At 45.1% G+C, this 21,884-nt stretch overlaps 1 protein-coding gene across 1 annotated transcript in view; it reads right to left on the reverse strand.

Annotated features, from left to right (window-relative positions):
- Window positions 1-21,884, reverse strand: part of LOC141148149 (uncharacterized) — a 258,778-nt gene that overhangs the window by 34,904 nt on the left and 201,990 nt on the right. The window contains exons 6-10 of the mRNA XM_073635334.1: window positions 19,098-19,124; window positions 17,112-17,135; window positions 13,860-14,264; window positions 10,809-10,835; window positions 1,159-1,182 (exon numbers count right to left, since the gene is read on the reverse strand). Of these exons, the coding sequence (XP_073491435.1) occupies window positions 1,159-1,182; window positions 10,809-10,835; window positions 13,860-14,264; window positions 17,112-17,135; window positions 19,098-19,124 (507 nt within the window). The remainder of the gene's footprint in view (window positions 1-1,158; window positions 1,183-10,808; window positions 10,836-13,859; window positions 14,265-17,111; window positions 17,136-19,097; window positions 19,125-21,884) is intronic.

Here is a 21,884-nt window from a genome sequence, read left to right on the forward strand (position 1 = left end):
TCAGGCAAGTTTTCTGGCCAATCAAGCAAAGTGATACCATGATCATGTGACCAGGTATTGGTAGTTTTGTCAGTGTGGGGGGAGGTGCCAAGTACTGCTGAAAAATTAAACCAACATCTCCATAAAGCTGGTCAGCAGAGGGAAGCATGAAGAGCTCTAGAATTTCCTGCTAGAGGGCTGTGCTGACTTCATAAAACACAATGGACCAACACCAGCAGATAGTTGAATGATTCATCCACCGGGCTATTATCTTACAACAAGAAGCTGTTGCTACCAGACCCCTTTTTCCATACCTCGTTCCCAGTGGGGTTGGATTACTATCTACCTTAAACGCCCCTCCAGTGTGTTGTCATTCCCGGGTGTGAAAATCTAATTAAGACACCATAGGATGCCTACTTTTTTCAGTGCCACCCCCTGTGCACTCACTGCTCCACCTTGCCCCTTTCCACTTCCCCAAATTTCCTTTCACCACCCCCCTTCTCCCCTCCCCCTTTCTTTCCCCTCCCCCTCCCTCTCCCCTCCTCTCCCCTCCTCCTTCCCCCTCCCCTTCCCCTCCCTTTTTTCCCCCATTTTTCTTCCCCGCTTCCCCCTTCTTCCCCCTTCCCTTCCCCCTCTCTCGCCCCCTTTCCCTCTCCCCCTTTTCTCCCCTCCTCCCCTCCTCCCCTCCCTGTCCTCCCTCTCTCCCTTCCTCCTCCCCCCTGCTTTCCTCTTCCACTCCCTCTCCCCTTTCCCATCCCTCCCCCTCCATCCCCCCACTCCACCCCCCCCCCTTTTCCCCACTCCCCTTCCTATCCTGGTGCTTGTGCACAAGGGTGATTTCCACCACATATTTTTTATCAATTTTATTTAGAACATTTATATCCCATTTCAGCCATTACCGCGCCTTTTGCCTCCCGTGTCCGCCCGGGGTGAGACACCCACCTGTGGTGTCTCAATGGCCGTCTCTTGCACCCTTATGGGGCTTTCATTGGTGAATTGTACTACTTTTTTCCACACTCCATCTACCCAATTCTATTTGGCAGTTCTAAATAAGCAATGTAATAACAATTTATTTTCTATGTAACTATGAGACTATATCTTTTTATTTTAGATGCTTTTTGGTAACACCTCCTGAAGAAGTGACAATCATCGCAAAACTAGTCGAGGATCTGTTCTTACCTGCATCAGCTTGCTCCCACCTACCTGATGGGTTTTAGAAAAAATAATTGTTAATGTGTTATCTTTCACAATTTTGTCACATACTTTACATTGTCTATTTTTTTAACAAATCTTCTTAAAAAATGTAAAATTTTTAAATATATTTTTAAGCGTCCACTTACTGGGTACCGAGATAGTCCATCTTCAATATTGGTGTTACTGGGCAACAGCAATGGAGTAGCCTTAGTTAACCCGCCCCCTTTTTCAACACCAACAGATGACATGGCTCTCCAAACCATCACTGACTGTGGGGCAGGCATGGGGCAAAAAAAAAAACCATGCAGCAACCAAAAAAAAAAACAATAAAGGGTATACAGCACTGTATACAGCACTACATTTTATGTGATGCTGTGTTAAACACTGCACTACACTAACACACTACACTGATACTACACTATTCTCACACTGTACTGACACACTATACTAACACTCTACACTCAGAGTCACAACACACTAACTCGCTAGTAGTAAACTGAGCCCTGCTCTAGCTATCTCCACTACAACAGCACACTCCAAAATGGTTCCTTTGGTAAGGAAACTTTTATAGTGTGGGGTGGGACTATGAGCACTGAGCCATGATTGGGCAAAATCATAATGACTTTGTCCAATCATGGCTTTGACAGCGGTCAGGTGCTTTGCTTTAGCCAATCAGGGCCCTAGAATGTACTGCGTGGCTCCCTGCAAATTCGGGTGTTTGCCAAATGGCAAAAGGTCCAAAGGGCCTGGTATTGATTAGATTTTTTTTAACATGTTTCTACTGCCGGCAATGGTACTGTATTGCCAGCAACTTAAATGTCATTTTTTTTCCTTTCTAGATGTCAGTTTTGCTGCAGCAGGTTCTATACATGTGTCTGATGGCCGATCTGTTCTTTGTGTCTGATGATGATCTATTCCTATAATAAAAAGTGTGTTGTGAGCACGCCACGTAAGGTTGCCAACTGTCCGTTGACACGTTTCAGCCTATAAGACCTTAGCCATAATGGTTATGACTAAGGCCTTATAGGCTGAAACGCGTCAATTTACTTAATCTGCATTTGTTCACTGTGGCTATTCAATAAAATGAAGACATTTTAAGAGCAACAAGCGGAGTGCGGATCATTACATTACTGCGTCGCTTTAACTGACGATTGCGCGGTCGTGCGACGTTATATCCAAAAAAAATTGATGTCATTTTTTCCCCACAAATAGAGCTTTCTTTTAGCGCCATTTGTTTGCGCCCAAGAAAAAATTTGAGCACCAGCCGCCACTGGTTTGTAGATGCTTTAACTTTCACACAAACCAATCAATATTCACTTATTGGATTTTTTTAAAGAAGGGCACGTGGAAGAATACATTTTGGACAACATTTATGAAGAAATTTGATTTTTACATTTTTGTTGGGTATGTTTTATAGCAGAAAGTAAAAAATATTTTTTTTTCACAATTTTCAGTGTTTTCTCATTTAAATAATAGAAAATAAAAACCCACAAATACCTTCACAAGAAAGTCCTATTTGTGTCAAAAAATGATATACGTTTTGTTTGTGTACAGTGTTTCATGACCACGCAATTACCAGGTAAAGTGCCGTATCGGAAAAAATGGCCTGGTCATGAAAGGGGTAAAACTTTCCGTAGCTGAAGTGGTTAAAGTGAAATCATTCACACTTATGGATTGCGGTAACATGTGGTAAAACCACAAGACGCAATAACTCATGAACATCTGTGAATTGGGTTGTAATGCCTTTCATTCTGCACAAGGCACTATTCCAACGGTTGGAACACATCTGCAATGTGGACCTCCACAGCTCATATTCCTCCCTGGGCTCATATTCCCCTATGGGTGTTATCACCACTAGGGATGAGCTTCGTGTTCGAGTCGAACCCATGTTCGACTCGAACATCGGCTGTTCGATCGTTCGCCGAATTGCGAACGTTATGGGCCGTTCGCGCTAAATTCGTGTGGCGCGTCACGGCCCATAATTCACTGCGGCATCGCAGTGCATTGCTGGCTGATGATTGGCCAAGCATGCACTATGACCCGCATGCTTGGCCAATCACAGCGCTGTCAGTAGAGAGAGCTGTAATTGGCCAAAGCCAGGGTGGCTTTGGCCAATTATGGCTCAGGGGATTTAGTACACACCCCACACTATATAAGGCCGCCTGCACGGCGGCCCTGTGTAGTGTGTGTTCCGGTGTGCTGAGAGATAGAGAGAGAGAGAGACAGTGTCATTTGATTTGAGTTAGATAGATTAGGCAGAACAGTCAGTCAGTTAGCTGCACTTACAGTGTATTGTGTATATATATGCATCCCAGGTGTTGCATATATATATATACACTGTATTCAGTTTAGCTAGATCCGTTCCTGTTATCTTCTATCTAGACTATTTACATTTAATGCAGTGCGTCCTGCTCACAGTGTTCAGCTAGATCCGTTCCTGCTATTTACATTTAGTGCAGTGCGTCCTGCTCACAGTGTTCAGCTAGATCCGTTCCTGTTATCTTCTAGACTATTTACATTTAGTGCAGTGCGTCCTGCTCACAGTGTTCAGCTAGATCCGTTCCTGCAATTTACATTTAGTGCAGTGCGTCCTGCTCACAGTGTTCAGCTAGATCCGTTCCTGCTATTTACATTTAGTGCAGTGCGTCCTGCTCACAGTGTTCAGCTAGATCCGTTCCTGCTATTTACATTTAGTGCAGTGCGTCCTGCTCACAGTGTTCAGCTAGATCCGTTCCTGCTATTTACATTTAGTGCAGTGCGTCCTGCTCACAGTGTTCAGCTAGATCCGTTCCTGTTATCTTCTAGACTATTTACATTTAGTGCAGTGCGTCCTGCTCACAGTGTTCAGCTAGATCCGTTCCTGCAATTTACATTTAGTGCAGTGCGTCCTGCTCACAGTGTTCAGCTAGATCCGTTCCTGCTATTTACATTTAGTGCAGTGCGTCCTGCTCACAGTGTTCAGCTAGATCCGTTCCTGCTATTTACATTTAGTGCAGTGCGTCCTGCTCACAGTGTTCAGCTAGATCCGTTCCTGCTATTTACATTTAGTGCAGTGCGTCCTGCTCACAGTGTTCAGCTAGATCCGTTCCTGCTATTTACATTTAGTGCAGTGCGTCCTGCGCACAGTGTTCAGCTAGAGCCGTTCCTGCTATTTACATTTAGTGCAGTGCGTCCTGCTCACAGTGTTCAGCTAGATCCGTTCCTGTTATCTTCTAGACTATTTACATTTAGTGCAGTGCGTCCTGCTCACAGTGTTCAGCTAGATCCGTTCCTGTTATCTTCTAGACTATTTACATTTAGTGCAGTGCGTCCTGCTCACAGTGTTCAGCTAGATCCGTTCCTGCTATTTACATTTAGTGCAGTGCGTCCTGCTCACAGTGTTCAGCTAGATCCGTTCCTGTTAAATTCCTACTGACCGGCAGGCTTGTCTGGTTACAGTATATAAAGCTACCTGAAGAAAATTACAGGTGTTCTATTTGATCCTATTAGTACCACGGTCAGGCAGCTAGACTATTTACATTTAGTACAGTGCGTCCTGCTCACAGTGTTCAGCTAGATCCGTTCCTGTTATCTTCCTACTGACAGGCAGGCTTGTCTGGTTACAGTATATAAAGCTACCTGAAGAAAATTACAGGTGTTCTATTTGATCCTATTAGTACCACGGTCAGGCAGCTAGACTATTTACATTTAGTACAGTGCATCCTGCTCACAGTGTACAGCTAGATCCGTTCCTGTTATCTTCCTACTGACAGGCAGGCTTGTCTGGTTACAGTATATAAAGCTACCTGAAGAAAATTACAGGTGTTCTATTTGATCCTATTAGTACCACGGTCAGGCAGCTAGACTATTTACATTTAGTACAGTGCGTCCTGCTCACAGTGTACAGCTAGATCCGTTCCTGTTATCTTCCTACTGACAGGCAGGCTTGTCTGGTTACAGTATATAAAGCTACCTGAAGAAAATTACAGGTGTTCTATTTGATCCTATTAGTACCACGGTCAGGCAGCTAGACTATTTACATTTAGTACAGTGCGTCCTGCTCACAGTGTACAGCTAGATCCGTTCCTGTTATCTTCCTACTGACAGGCAGGCTTGTCTGGTTACAGTATATAAAGCTACCTGAAGAAAATTACAGGTGTTCTATTTGATCCTATTAGTACCACGGTCAGGCAGCTAGACTATTTACATTTAGTACAGTGCGTCCTGCTCACAGTGTTCAGCTAGATCCGTTCCTGTTATCTTCCTACTGACAGGCAGGCTTGTCTGGTTACAGTATATAAAGCTACTTGAAGAAAATTACAGGTGTTCTATCCCAGCTTAGTGCAGCTACAGGCCATTAGTATGTCTGGAAGGCCAAGAAGGAGAGGCAGACAGTCACAAGCCAATAAGAGAGGGCAAGCAGGCTCTGTGTCTAGTGCTGGTCGTGGAGACGGTGCATCCTCATCAGCACGTGGCCATGGGACACGCTTGGCCTTTTTTTCGGCAGCTGGCCGTGTTGAGCCGCAACATGCGGAAGACTTGGTCGAGTGGATGACCAAGCCGTCCTCATCCTCCTCATCCTCTCTCACCCATGCCCAGGGTGCTTTGTCTGGCAAAGCAGCGGCCTCTTCCCTCAGCTCAATGTCATCAGTGACTCCTTCCCTAGCTCCACCATGTCCTCATGAGGATTCCCTCGAACTGTTTGACCACAGTGTTGGGTACATGCTCCAGGAGGATGCCCAGCGTTTGGAAGGCTCTGATGACGATACTGAGCTCGATGAAGGCAGTAACATGAGCGCGGACAGAGGGGGTGCCCAAGAAGGACAGCAATCTGGCAGTCATGCTCCCCCTGCTGCAGCATACTGCCAGGTTTGCTCCAGTGATGAGGAGGGAGGGGATGATGAGGTCACTGACTCAACGTGGGTGCCTGATAGGAGAGAGGAGGAGGAGGAGGAGGAGGAGGAGGAGGAGGAGGAGGAGGCGGCAGCACATCACCAACGAGGCAGGATGCCCTCCAGGGGCCAGCCTAAGGGCAGCACATTGACTGCATCACACCCCAAAGCTCCACATGTGCAGGGCGCTGCAGTCTCTGCGCGTTATTCAAAAAGTTCTTTGGTGTGGGCCTTTTTTGAGACGAGTGCATCAGATCGCACCGCTGCTATTTGCAACATATGTCTCAAGCGTATCTCGCGTGGCCAAAATATCTCCCGCTTGGGTACCACATGCTTGACCAGACATATGTTGACCTGCCATGCAGTTCGTTGGCAAGCGTATCTAAAAGACCCACACCAAAGAACAAAGAGGATCTCTCCTTGCTCCTCATCAGCTGAGATTTCCAACCCCACTAGACCTTCAGTCCTCTCTGAGACCTGCAGTGAGAGGAATGAAGGTGTAGAATTAGGTGTGTCACAGCCAAGTACTTGTGGGCAATCTGCTTTTGGTACACCGACGTCAGATTGTACCAGGCAAATTTCCCTGCCCCAGCTGCTGCACCGCCGAAAGAAGTTTGCTCCCAGCCATCCACATGCCCAGCGGTTGAATGCTAGCTTGGCAAAATTGCTAGCACTTCAACTGCTGCCTTTTCAGTTGGTAGACTCTGCCCCCTTCCGTGAGTTTGTGGAATGTGCGGTTCCTCAGTGGCAGGTACCCAAACGCCACTTTTTCTCACGGAAGGCGATTCCGGCTCTCTACCGGCATGTGGAAGGCAATGTCCATGCCTCGCTGGACAGGGCGGTCAGCGGTAAGGTGCATATTACCGCTGACTCATGGTCCAGCAGGCATGGACAGGGACGTTACCTAAGTTTCACGGCGCATTGGGTGACTCTGCTGGCAGCTGGGAAGGATGCAGGACAAGGTGCAGTAGTGTTGGAGGTTGTTCCGCCACCACGCCTCCAAAATGCTGATTGTGACACACCTCTCTCCTCCACCCCCTCCTCTTCTTCTTCCTCCATGGCCTCTTCCTCGGAACCAGCGGTGCTCCGTAGGCATTCAAGGGGCTACGCAAGTACGCAGGCCAAAAGATGCCATGCGGTGCTTGAGCTGGTGTGCTTGGGGGACAGGAGCCACACTGGGGCAGAGGTTCTGTCAGCTCTGCAGGGGCAGGTTCAGAGGTGGTTGACGCCACGCCAACTTAAGGCAGGAATGGTGGTTTGCGACAATGGCACCAACCTCCTCTCTGCCCTCCGACAGGGACAAATGACCCATGTGCCCTGTTTGGCTCACGTCCTTAACTTGGTGGTGCAGCGGTTCTTGGGCAGGTACCCGGGCTTACAGGATGTCCTGAGGCAGGCCAGGAAAGTCTGTGTGCATTTCCGCCGGTCATATAATGCCAGTGCTCGGCTGACGGACCTCCAAAAGGAGTTTAACCTGCCCAAGAACCGCCTAATCTGTGACATGCCCACCAGGTGGAACTCAACGTTGGCCATGCTGCAGCGGCTGCACATGCAGCAGAGGGCCATAAATGAGTACCTGTGCGACTATGGCACCAGGACAGGGTCAGGGGAGCTTGGTTTTTTTTCCCCACGCCAGTGGGCCATGATCAGGGATGCATGCACTGTCCTGTCACCATTCGAGGAGGCCACGAGGATGGTGAGCAGTGACAGTGCATGCATCAGTGACACTGTCCCCCTTGTCCACCTGTTGGAGCACACGCTGCGTGGAATAATGGACAGGGCACTTGAGGCAGAACAGAGGCAGGAAGAGGAGGACTTCCTTAGCTCTCAAGGCCCCCTTTATCCAGACAGTGTTCCTGCGTGCCCGCCGATCACACAGGAAGAGGACGAGGAGGAAGAGGAGGAGGAGGAAGATTGTGTCAGTATGGAGGTGGAGCCTGGCACTCAGCATCAGCAGCAGTCTTTAAGGGATCAGTCCCAAGAAACACATGGACTTGTACGTGGCTGGGAGGAGGTGGCTGCGGACCATGTCGTTCTTAGTGACCCAGAGGACTCCGGACCGAATGCCTCAGCAAACCTACGCTGCATGGCCTCCCTGATCCTGCAAAGCCTGCGTAAGGATCCTCGTATTCGTGGTATCAAGGAGAAGGACCAATACTGGCTGGCAACCCTCCTTGATCCACGTTACAAGGGTAAGGTTGCGGACCTTATCTTGCCATCGCAGAGGGAGCAGAGGATGAAACATCTTCGGGAGGCCTTGCAGAAAGGTCTGTGCAACGCGTTCCCAGAGACTGGGAGGTTACAAACTCCTGTTTCTGGACAACGTGTTGCTGAGGCTTCGGTCAGTCAAAGAAGGAGCGGTGGAGAAGGTGGCCGTCTGACCGATGCGTTCAGACAATTTTTTGGTCCGCAGCCCCAAGGTATGATCGGTTCCAGCAACCATCGCCAGCGTCTGTTTTACATGGTGCAGGAATACCTAGGGGCAAGATCAGACTTGGACACCTTTCCCACCGAAAATCCTCTGGGTTACTGGGTCTTGAGGATGGATCACTGGCCAGAGCTTGCACAGTATGCAATTGAGCTACTGGCCTGTCCTGCATCCAGCGTTCTTTCGGAACGCACATTCAGTGCTGCTGGAGGCGTGGTAACCGATCACAGGGTGCGTCTGTCCACCGACTCGGTCGATCGGCTGACCTTCATAAAAATGAATGAGTCTTGGATCACCACCAGCTACCAAGCACCTGATGCTGATGTAACCGAATAATTTTTTTTGAAATCTCAGATCCCTTCAAAGACTGCCTATGCTGATGCTGAGTGACTATCCCTGAGTAATTATCCTCTTCCTCCTCAATCATCACGCTGATAGCTTGTAAGAACATTTTTGGTTCTGGGCGCCACCACCAGTGCCTAAGGCACAATTTTTCAGCCCCTGTTTAACAGGGGCGTGTAATTACAATTTTTGATGTAATACTTTGCAGCAGGGCTCGTTCCTGCATTCCAACTAGAGTGTCTGTGAGGGGTTGCAGTGTTGTGGCACCAGCACCAGTGCCTAGGGCCCAATTTTTCTGCCCCTGTCTAACAGGGGCGTGTAATTACAATTTTTGATGCAATACTTTGCAGCAGGGCTCGTTCCTGCGTTCCAACTAGAGTGTCTGTGAGGGGTTGCAGTGTTGTGGCACCAGCACCAGTGCCTAAGGCCCAATTTTTCTGCCCCTGTCTAACAGGGGCGTGTAATTACAATTTTTGATGCAATACTTTGCAGCAGGGCTCGTTCCTGCGTTCCAACTAGAGTGTCTGTGAGGGGTTGCAGTGTTGTGGCACCAGCACCAGTGCCTAAGGCCCAATTTTTCTGCCCCTGTCTAACAGGGGCGTGTAATTACAATTTTTGAAGCAATAATTTGCAGCAGGGCTCGTTCCTGCGTTCCAACTAGAGTGTCTGTGAGGGGTTGCAGTGTTGTGGCACCAGCACCAGTGCCTAAGGCCTAATTTTTCAGCTCCTGTTCAACAGGGGCATGTAATTACAATTCTTGATCTAATATTTCACAGCAGGGCCCTGTGAGGGCTTACAGTGTTGTGGCCACAGCAACACCTAAGGCCCAAATTTCTGCTGAGTATATAGGGCAGGACCCTACTTTCAAACATCTAACTTACAAACGACTCCTACTTGCAAACGGAAGGAGACAACAGGAAGTGAGATGAAATCTACCCCTAGGAAGGGAAATTCTCTCCTGTAAGAGTTAATATGGGAAAACAAGTTCTCCTTTCCACTGATGCTTTCCAATCCTTGTTCCACAAAAAAACCCAAATTTTCAAAAAACATTTTTCATTGGGACAAAAAAAGTGAGGTGAAATCTTCTGAAGAGGAGGAAAGACAGCAAAACAAATGTCACAGGGGTGATAACCCTTCCCTATGTTTTCCAAAAAGCTTAGAAAAGATTTTTTGGCTGGAGCTAAACACGTTAAAAATGTTCAAAATTACAAACAGATTCTACTTAACAACAAACCTACAGTCCCTGTCTTGTTTGCACCGCCTGTATACTGCTGTTCAGAGTATATAGGGCCTGGTGGCCCCACACCTTTCCTTATTTTAATTTGGGTGCGGGGTTCCCCTTAATATCCATACAAGACCCAAAGGGACTGGTAATGGACTGGGGGGTACCCATGCCGTTTGTCTCACTGATTTTCATCCATATTGCCATGACCCGACATGACATTAAACCCGCAAGCAGTTTTAAATGAGATTTTTTCCTTTAAAAATGACATTTGGTGCAGGGACTGTTCTAAACATGGGAAACACGCGTCACTTTACAGGCATACTATAGACACCCCCCAGGTACGATATTTAAAGGAATATTTCACTTTTTTTTTTTTACTTTAAGCATCATTAAAATCACTGCTCCCGAAAAAACGGCCGTTTTTAAAAGTTTTTTTTGCATTGATACATGTCCCCTGGGGTAGGACCCGGGTCCCCAAACCCTTTTTAGGACAATACCATGCAAATTAGCCTTTAAAATGAGCACTTTTGATTTCGAACGTTCGAGTCCCATAGACGTCAATGGGGTTCTAACGTTCGTGCGAACTTTCGGTCCGTTCGCGGGTTCTGGTGCGAACCGAACCGGGGGGTGTTCGGCTCATCCCTAATCACCACATTTGGCTCTTAATAAATGACATCACACCCCATTAAAAAGTGAGATGGTAAAGTCACCTATCTGACACATTCCTTAATTTTCCTATAACACAAGATAGTAATAATTAAACACTTACCGATGGTTGTAGAGCTGCTGGTGGTCTCTGGAAAAGGAAAGATGGGATCAGTCATTTCATTATATTGTATTCTATTTCTTTATATTATATTGTATTTTATATTCTTCAGCATTGTTTGATAGGGATCTTTCACACGGACATTGAGAACAGGTGATTTGGTTGCCTTTTTACTGCTTCCCAGCTGCCTGTCAACACCACTCAAGTAAGATATGTTCTAGGAGGGGAATTTTGTGTGGGGGGGATTAGTCCTGGCTAGGGATGGGCTATCTGTTTGATTTGAACATAATTTTGACTCGAACATTGGCTGTTCGCCGCATAGCGAACAATTTGGGGTGTTCGCGGCAAATTCGAAAAGGCGCGGAACACCCTTTAAAAGTCGATGGGAGAAATCTAAAGTGCTAATTTTAAAGGTTAATATGATGCAACGCAGCATTCCCGTTGCATCAGAGGGGAGCGGGGTCACCCGTACACGTCACTGGGAAACACTGGCGTTTCCACTTGTCAGAGGGGGATGGGGTCACATGACGGGTGGCCCCGCCCTCAGTTACATAAGAGCTGTCAAGCTAGAGCTGCATCATTGGCTGGGTGCCTCCGGTGGAGGCAGGATCCTGTGCGTGTTCCTCGCTGGAATCGCTGGAGATCATCCATCGCTGGAGATGGAGAATTGGATTACATCGCTGGAGTAGGAGCATGGATTTATTGGATTACATCGCTGGAATCTCTTTTTTATTTTTTATTTTTAATAAAGGACTTGTCCCAAGCTGTCTCCTTTCTTTTTGTGAAATAGTAGGGATACATTTGTACCCCGTTACCATTTCGCACAGGGAGGGAGGCCGGGATCTGGGGGTCCCCTTGTTAAAGGGGGCTTCCAGATTCCGATAAGCCCCCCACCCGCAGACCCCCACAACCACTGGGTAAGGGTTGTGGGGATGAGGCCCTTGTCCCCATCAACATGGGGACATCCTCCCCATATTGAGGGCATGTGGCCTGGTACGGTTCAGGAGGGGGGGCACTCTCTCGTCCCCCCATCTTTTCCTGTGGGCTGCCAGGTGGCGTGCTCGGATAAGGATCTGGTGTGGATTTTTGGGGGAACCCCACAACATTTTTTTTTAAATTTTGGCGCGGGGTTCCCCTTAAAATCCATACCAGACCTGAAGAGACTGGTATGGATTTTTGGGGGGAACCCCACGCCACTTTTTTTCAAATTGTGGCGCGGAGTTCCCCTTAATATCCATACCAGACCTGAAGGGCCTGGTAATGGAATTTTGGGGGACCCCCACGCATGTTTTTTAAATTTTTTTAATGACTTTCAATGACTATTATGTGTATTGTCGGGACCGACAATTCATTAATAGCCGGAACTAGCGCTAGTACTTTTAAGTGACTTTTTTCCTTTAGAAATGTCATTTTGCTCTCGGACTGTTATAAACACGGGAAACATGCGCCACTTTACAGGCATGCTATAGACACCCACAGATAGGAAATTTAAAGGAATATTTCACTTTTATTGTTTCACTTTAAACATTATTAAAATCACTGCTCCCAAAAAAAACGGCCATTTTTAAAACTTTTTTTGCATTGATCCATGTCCCCTGAGGCAGGACCCGGGTCCCCAAACACTTTTTATGACAATAACTTGCATATTAACCCTTAAAATTAGCACTTTTGATTTGTCATGTTCGTGTCCTATAGACTTTAACGGTGTTCACGTGTGCGAACAAATTTTTTGCCTGTTTGCATGTTCTGGATGCGACCCGAACCAGGGGGTGTTCACACCATCCCTAGTCCTGGCACTGCATTTTACACTAAAATTAAATGTTATGTTATCATGTTATGATGTCATCTTCCCGAAGCGAAAGTTGACAAAAGCCCAAAACACTTACCGGGTCTGGGAGAGCTTTTGGTGATCTCCACAAAAAAAAAGAACAAATCATGAAATACGTACAGTGAAGATCCCACTTGTAAAAGATTGTTATTTTACAGATACAGAACATGAACTCCTCTCCACAGATTACAAAAATTGAGCTGGGAGGGGGCGGGGTGGAAAAGATTTGTGCTAGGAGATGGATTTCAGACAGGGGGGCAGATTTGTCTTGGGAGGAGGGGGATTGCATGCTGATTAGTGCTCAATTCTTTTTAAGGACAATTTTTGCTGACACATAATGGATGGATGGGAACTGAGTCCTATAGACAAAATGGGCCATCTGGGGAGCAACCTAATCTATTTTTGACCTAGACCTTTTGAAGCCAGCCTGAGAAAACCAGAGATGGTGGTCCTCCTTTATCCCTGGTTACACTAATTGAGAATCTTCTCTCCCAATGAGGATATTTTCTCATCCAATACTTTTCTAAGAGACTGTCTACATATATGCAGTTCATGTAAATTAACGCAGTGACGTACAACACTACGACGAGCCGAGAAAATGAAGTTCAATGCTTCCGAGCATGTGTCGAATTGTTTCTGAGCATGGGTCGTTTTTTGCACGTCAAAATCGGTTACAGACAAACCGAATTTCAGATAGGAACTTTTTCCGATGGGAAAATAGAGAACCTGCTCTCAATCTTTTGCTGGCTGGAATTCTGCCAGCAAAAATACGATGGAGCATACACATGGTTGGAATTTCTGACCAAAAGTTCACATCCGAATTTTGCTGGCGGAATTTCCGATCGTGTGTACGGGGCATTATTAATTACGCTAATATATCAAGAGTTGTAGATTTATTAACTTTTAGCGGGGGGGTTTTCTATGGCTTAAAATAATTCAAGGGCTCCTCTGTGGTAAACAGGTTGAGAAGTGCCACTCTAAACTTTCCAGAAATAAAAGCCTGACAGAACTCTTCCGGGATCTACCCAAAAAGAGGTAAAATGCTGGGCATTAAGTGCAGTGATTTGTCTACATTTAGTTACACTAAAGCCAACAAAAACACTGAAAACTCAGGTAATCTTGATTTGATACCTCCAGATATTCTGCAACCTGGAGGACTTTAAACCTTAATAGGTATAATGACTATTTTTTTTTTTTAAACAAGGAAAAGGAAATGAGTCACTTACCTGTACAATAGGTCAAGTAGCAACCTGATGCTGGAGTTCCGATTAATTTGTACACATAGTATCCCAGGGGACAAGCTTTAACTTGGATGGTTGATGTCCATTGGCAGCAGTCTCCACCCCAGTTAGCACAAGCCGTGCGATTAACAATGCCGTCTGTAATAACCGGATGTGCTCCATTCATCCACACTGGAGCGTACGTATTACATCTATATATGGGTACACAGTATTCTGGTATACGAACACCTCCACTACTATTAAACTGATACCATCCGTTCATGGAACTATCACAGTTCAGGATGGAGGATTGTGTGTAGTTTACGCTTCTCCAGGGCTCATTGAGCACAGTGCGGGTCACACAAGGATCATAGCAGGAATAGGAGCCAAGGGAAATGGTACACACCAATCCTAAGTCACAAAAAAAAACAAATACAAATCAATAAACAGACTGGAACCAATACCATCCATCCTAATACCTGCCCCTGTCTCTGACTTCACAAATTCTGCTTCCCTGTCTATCTGATTACTGGCTTCCAATTATCAAAATACAAACTTCTAACTACAACCTGCAATGTCGGCTTCAATTTTTTTAAAATGTGGAATCAAATAAAATTAAAAAAAAGAAAGCCTGTTTCACTTCAGCTTGTAAAAGAGCAATGTGAGCAGCAAGCTTTGATAAAGCATTTTCAGAGCTTTCAGAAAGATTTTTTGAAGTGTTTAAAGTACCATTCAGCTCCAGTTTGCTAATGTTGAAAACAGATCCTAATGGCAGTGTTGATTGCCACTTTAAGCAAGCTGCTAGCAGGCTTCAGCACTTCTTGAAGCTTGGTAAAAGCCTGCTGAAGCTTGCTAACAGCTTGCTTAAATTGACAATCAACACTCCCATTAGGATAAGATATTTTTATCTTTTTTTTCACACAAATAGAGCTTTTTTTGGTGGTATTTAAAGAGGTTGTAAACCTCCCTTTACACATTCTACCTATATGTAAGCCTAGAATAAGGTTTACCTATAACTACTGTAAATATATCCTAAACGTGTGCCGTTTAGGAGATATTTACAGTATACTGCGCCGATGATGTCATCGGTGCATGCGCTCTGAAGAAACGGGCACCGTGCCATTTTTTCAGTAGCGAGTGCCATGACCGTCGGCTCCCGCACGGGAGTGATGTCAGCGACTCCGGCCAGTCACAGAGGCGGAATCCGTGGCCCCAGAAAGAAGACAGACGAAGATGGATGCAACGGGGACAGCATGGGCTTCGTTTGCAGGTTAGTGTCACATAATGTGATGCATACTAGCACATTATGTATTTACTTTGCAGGGGAGGGAGAAGAAACATTTTTTATCGGGGGTTTACTTCCTCTTTAACCACCACTGGGTTTTTGTATTCTTTGCTAAATATACAAAACAAAAAAAAAGACCATAAACATGGAAAAAAAACATGTTTTTCATTGTTTCTATTGCAAAATTTAGCAATCTAATAATCTTTCTTCATACATTTAGATCAAAATGTATTCTGCTACATTTTTTTTGTGAAAATAATCCAAATTAGTGTATATTATTTAATCTGTAGGAAAGTTATAGAGTCCATAAACTATGGGATATACAGGAGCATTTCATAAAATTAGAAGATCATTAAAATGTTCATTTATTTCAGTAATTCAATTCAAAAAGTGAAACTCCTATATTATATATAGATGTGTTACACACAGACTTATATATTTCAAGTATTTCTTTCTTTTAATTTTGATGATTATGGCTTATAGCTAGTGAAAACCCAAAATTCAGTATCTCAGAAAATCAGAATATTACGTAAGACCAATTAAAAAAAGGGTTTTTAATTAAGAAATGTTGGCTCAGTGAGAAGCCTGTCCATGTACAGTATAGTATTCACTCAATACTTGGTTGGGGCTCCTTTTGCATCAATACGGCGTGGCATGGAAGCGATAAGCCTGTGGCACTGCTGAGGTATTATAGAAGCCCAGGTTGCTTTGATAGTGTCCTTCAGCTCATCTGCATTGTTGGGTCTGGTGTCTCTCATCTTCCTCTTGACAATACCCCACAGATTCTCTATAGGGTTTAGGTCAGGCAAGTTTTCTGGCCAATCAAGCAAAGTGATACCATGATCATGTGACCAGGTATTGGTAGTTTTGTCAGTGTGGGGGGAGGTGCCAAGTACTGCTGAAAAATTAAACCAACATCTCCATAAAGCTGGTCAGCAGAGGGAAGCATGAAGAGCTCTAGAATTTCCTGCTAGAGGGCTGTGCTGACTTCATAAAACACAATGGACCAACACCAGCAGATAGTTGAATGATTCATCCACCGGGCTATTATCTTACAACAAGAAGCTGTTGCTACCAGACCCCTTTTTCCATACCTCGTTCCCAGTGGGGTTGGATTACTATCTACCTTAAACGCCCCTCCAGTGTGTTGTCATTCCCGGGTGTGAAAATCTAATTAAGACACCATAGGGTGCCTACTTTTTTCAGTGCCACCCCCTGTGCACTCACTGCTCCACCTTGCCCCTTTCCACTTCCCCAAATTTCCTTTCACCACCCCCCTTCTCCCCTCCCCCTTTCTTTCCCCTCCCCCTCCCTCTCCCCTCCTCTCCCCTCCTCCTTCCCCCTCCCCTTCCCCTCCCTTTTTTCCCCCATTTTTCTTCCCCGCTTCCCCCTTCTTCCCCCTTCCCTTCCCCCTCTCTCGCCCCCTTTCCCTCGCCCCCTTTCCCTCTCCCCCTTTTCTCCCCTCCTCCCCTCCTCCCCTCCCTGTCCTCCCTCTCTCCCTTCCTCCTCCCCCCTGCTTTCCTCTTCCACTCCCTCTCCCCTTTCCCATCCCTCCCCCTCCATCCCCCCACTCCACCCCCCCCCCTTTTCCCCACTCCCCTTCCTATCCTGGTGCTTGTGCACAAGGGTGATTTCCACCACATATTTTTTATCAATTTTATTTAGAACATTTATATCCCATTTCAGCCATTACCGCGCCTTTTGCCTCCCGTGTCCGCCCGGGGTGAGACACCCACCTGTGGTGTCTCAATAGCCGTCTCTTGCACCCTTATGGGGCTTTCATTGGTGAATTGTACTACTTTTTTCCACACTCCATCTACCCAATTCTATTTGACAGTTCTAAATAAGCAATGTAATAACAATTTATTTTCTATGTAACTATGAGACTATATCTTTTTATTTTAGATGCTTTTTGGTAACACCTCCTGAAGAAGTGACAATCATCGCAAAACTAGTCGAGGATCTGTTCTTACCTGCATCAGCTTGCTCCCACCTACCTGATGGGTTTTAGAAAAAATAATTGTTAATGTGTTATCTTTCACAATTTTGTCACATACTTTACATTGTCTATTTTTTTAACAAATCTTCTTAAAAAATGTAAAATTTTTAAATATATTTTTAAGCGTCCACTTACTGGGTACCGAGATAGTCCATCTTCAATATTGGTGTTACTGGGCAACAGCAATGGAGTAGCCTTAGTTAACCCGCCCCCTTTTTCAACACCAACAGATGACATGGCTCTCCAAACCATCACTGACTGTGGGGCAGGCATGGGGCAAAAAAAAAAACCATGCAGCAACCAAAAAAAAAAACAATAAAGGGTATACAGCACTGTATACAGCACTACATTTTATGTGATGCTGTGTTAAACACTGCACTACACTAACACACTACACTGATACTACACTATTCTCACACTGTACTGACACACTATACTAACACTCTACACTCAGAGTCACAACACACTAACTCGCTAGTAGTAAACTGAGCCCTGCTCTAGCTATCTCCACTACAACAGCACACTCCAAAATGGTTCCTTTGGTAAGGAAACTTTTATAGTGTGGGGTGGGACTATGAGCACTGAGCCATGATTGGGCAAAATCATAATGACTTTGTCCAATCATGGCTTTGACAGCGGTCAGGTGCTTTGCTTTAGCCAATCAGGGCCCTAGAATGCACTGCGTGGCTCCCTGCAAATTCGGGTGTTTGCCAAATGGCAAAAGGTCCAAAGGGCCTGGTATTGATTAGATTTTTTTTAACATGTTTCTACTGCCGGCAATGGTACTGTATTGCCAGCAACTTAAATGTCATTTTTTTTCCTTTCTAGATGTCAGTTTTGCTGCAGCAGGTTCTATACATGTGTCTGATGGCCGATCTGTTCTTTGTGTCTGATGATGATCTATTCCTATAATAAAAAGTGTGTTGTGAGCACGCCACGTAAGGTTGCCAACTGTCCGTTGACACGTTTCAGCCTATAAGACCTTAGCCATAATGGTTATGACTAAGGCCTTATAGGCTGAAACGCGTCAATTTACTTAATCTGCATTTGTTCACTGTGGCTATTCAATAAAATGAAGACATTTTAAGAGCAACAAGCGGAGTGCGGATCATTACATTACTGCGTCGCTTTAACTGACGATTGCGCGGTCGTGCGACGTTATATCCAAAAAAAATTGATGTCATTTTTTCCCCACAAATAGAGCTTTCTTTTAGCGCCATTTGTTTGCGCCCAAGAAAAAATTTGAGCACCAGCCGCCACTGGTTTGTAGATGCTTTAACTTTCACACAAACCAATCAATATTCACTTATTGGATTTTTTTAAAGAAGGGCACGTGGAAGAATACATTTTGGACAACATTTATGAAGAAATTTGATTTTTACATTTTTGTTGGGTATGTTTTATAGCAGAAAGTAAAAAATATTTTTTTTTCACAATTTTCAGTGTTTTCTCATTTAAATAATAGAAAATAAAAACCCACAAATACCTTCACAAGAAAGTCCTATTTGTGTCAAAAAATGATATACGTTTTGTTTGTGTACAGTGTTTCATGACCACGCAATTACCAGGTAAAGTGCCGTATCGGAAAAAATGGCCTGGTCATGAAAGGGGTAAAACTTTCCGTAGCTGAAGTGGTTAAAGTGAAATCATTCACACTTATGGATTGCGGTAACATGTGGTAAAACCACAAGACGCAATAACTCATGAACATCTGTGAATTGGGTTGTAATGCCTTTCATTCTGCACAAGGCACTATTCCAACGGTTGGAACACATCTGCAATGTGGACCTCCACAGCTCATATTCCTCCCTGTGCTCATATTCCCCTATGGGTGTTATCACCACATTTGGCTCTTAATAAATGACATCACACCCCATTAAAAAGTGAGATGGTAAATTCACCTATCTGACACATTCCTTAATTTTCCTATAACACAAGATAGTAATAATTAAACACTTACCGATGGTTGTAGAGCTGCTGGTGGTCTCTGGAAAAGGAAAGATGGGATCAGTCATTTCATTATATTGTATTCTATTTCTTTATATTATATTGTATTTTATATTCTTCAGCATTGTTTGATAGGGATCTTTCACACGGACATTGAGAACAGGTGATTTGGTTGCCTTTTTACTGCTTCCCAGCTGCCTGTCAACACCACTCAAGTAAGATATGTTCTAGGAGGGGAATTTTGTGTGGGGGGGATTAGTCCTGGCTAGGGATGGGCTATCTGTTTGATTTGAACATAATTTTGACTCGAACATTGGCTGTTCGCCGCATAGCGAACAATTTGGGGTGTTCGCGGCAAATTCGAAAAGGCGCGGAACACCCTTTAAAAGTCGATGGGAGAAATCTAAAGTGCTAATTTTAAAGGTTAATATGATGCAACGCAGCATTCCCGTTGCATCAGAGGGGAGCGGGGTCACCCGTACACGTCACTGGGAAACACTGGCGTTTCCACTTGTCAGAGGGGGATGGGGTCACATGACGGGTGGCCCCGCCCTCAGTTACATAAGAGCTGTCAAGCTAGAGCTGCATCATTGGCTGGGTGCCTCCGGTGGAGGCAGGATCCTGTGCGTGTTCCTCGCTGGAATCGCTGGAGATCATCCATCGCTGGAGATGGAGAATTGGATTACATCGCTGGAGTAGGAGCATGGATTTATTGGATTACATCGCTGGAATCTCTTTTTTATTTTTTATTTTTAATAAAGGACTTGTCCCAAGCTGTCTCCTTTCTTTTTGTGAAATAGTAGGGATACATTTGTACCCCGTTACCATTTCGCACAGGGAGGGAGGCCGGGATCTGGGGGTCCCCTTGTTAAAGGGGGCTTCCAGATTCCGATAAGCCCCCCACCCGCAGACCCCCACAACCACTGGGTAAGGGTTGTGGGGATGAGGCCCTTGTCCCCATCAACATGGGGACATCCTCCCCATATTGAGGGCATGTGGCCTGGTACGGTTCAGGAGGGGGGGCACTCTCTCGTCCCCCCATCTTTTCCTGTGGGCTGCCAGGTGGCGTGCTCGGATAAGGATCTGGTGTGGATTTTTGGGGGAACCCCACAACATTTTTTTTTAAATTTTGGCGCGGGGTTCCCCTTAAAATCCATACCAGACCTGAAGAGACTGGTATGGATTTTTGGGGGGAACCCCACGCCACTTTTTTTCAAATTGTGGCGCGGAGTTCCCCTTAATATCCATACCAGACCTGAAGGGCCTGGTAATGGAATTTTGGGGGACCCCCACGCATGTTTTTTAAATTTTTTTAATGACTTTCAATGACTATTATGTGTATTGTCGGGACCGACAATTCATTAATAGCCGGAACTAGCGCTAGTACTTTTAAGTGACTTTTTTCCTTTAGAAATGTCATTTTGCTCTCGGACTGTTATAAACACGGGAAACATGCGCCACTTTACAGGCATGCTATAGACACCCCACAGATAGGAAATTTAAAGGAATATTTCACTTTTATTGTTTCACTTTAAACATTATTAAAATCACTGCTCCCAAAAAAAACGGCCATTTTTAAAACTTTTTTTGCATTGATCCATGTCCCCTGAGGCAGGACCCGGGTCCCCAAACACTTTTTATGACAATAACTTGCATATTAACCCTTAAAATTAGCACTTTTGATTTGTCATGTTCGTGTCCTATAGACTTTAACGGTGTTCACGTGTGCGAACAAATTTTTTGCCTGTTTGCATGTTCTGGATGCGACCCGAACCAGGGGGTGTTCACACCATCCCTAGTCCTGGCACTGCATTTTACACTAAAATTAAATGTTATGTTATCATGTTATGATGTCATCTTCCCGAAGCGAAAGTTGACAAAAGCCCAAAACACTTACCGGGTCTGGGAGAGCTTTTGGTGATCTCCACAAAAAAAAAGAACAAATCATGAAATACGTACAGTGAAGATCCCACTTGTAAAAGATTGTTATTTTACAGATACAGAACATGAACTCCTCTCCACAGATTACAAAAATTGAGCTGGGAGGGGGCGGGGTGGAAAAGATTTGTGCTAGGAGATGGATTTCAGACAGGGGGGCAGATTTGTCTTGGGAGGAGGGGGATTGCATGCTGATTAGTGCTCAATTCTTTTTAAGGACAATTTTTGCTGACACATAATGGATGGATGGGAACTGAGTCCTATAGACAAAATGGGCCATCTGGGGAGCAACCTAATCTATTTTTGACCTAGACCTTTTGAAGCCAGCCTGAGAAAACCAGAGATGGTGGTCCTCCTTTATCCCTGGTTACACTAATTGAGAATCTTCTCTCCCAATGAGGATATTTTCTCATCCAATACTTTTCTAAGAGACTGTCTACATATATGCAGTTCATGTAAATTAACGCAGTGACGTACAACACTACGACGAGCCGAGAAAATGAAGTTCAATGCTTCCGAGCATGTGTCGAATTGTTTCTGAGCAAGGGTCGTTTTTTGCACGTCAAAATCGGTTACAGACAAACCGAATTTCAGATAGGAACTTTTTCCGATGGGAAAATAGAGAACCTGCTCTCAATCTTTTGCTGGCTGGAATTCCGCCAGCAAAAATACGATGGAGCATACACATGGTTGGAATTTCTGACCAAAAGCTCACATCCGAATTTTACTGGCGGAATTTCCGATCGTGTGTACGGGGCATTATTAATTACGCTAATATATCAAGAGTTGTAGATTTATTAACTTTTAGCGGGGGGGTTTTCTATGGCTTAAAATAATTCAAGGGCTCCTCTGAGGTAAACAG

The sequence above is a fragment of the Aquarana catesbeiana genome, linkage group LG06 (genome assembly GCF_042186555.1).
Source record: "Aquarana catesbeiana isolate 2022-GZ linkage group LG06, ASM4218655v1, whole genome shotgun sequence".
Lineage (NCBI taxonomy): Eukaryota > Metazoa > Chordata > Amphibia > Anura > Ranidae > Aquarana > Aquarana catesbeiana.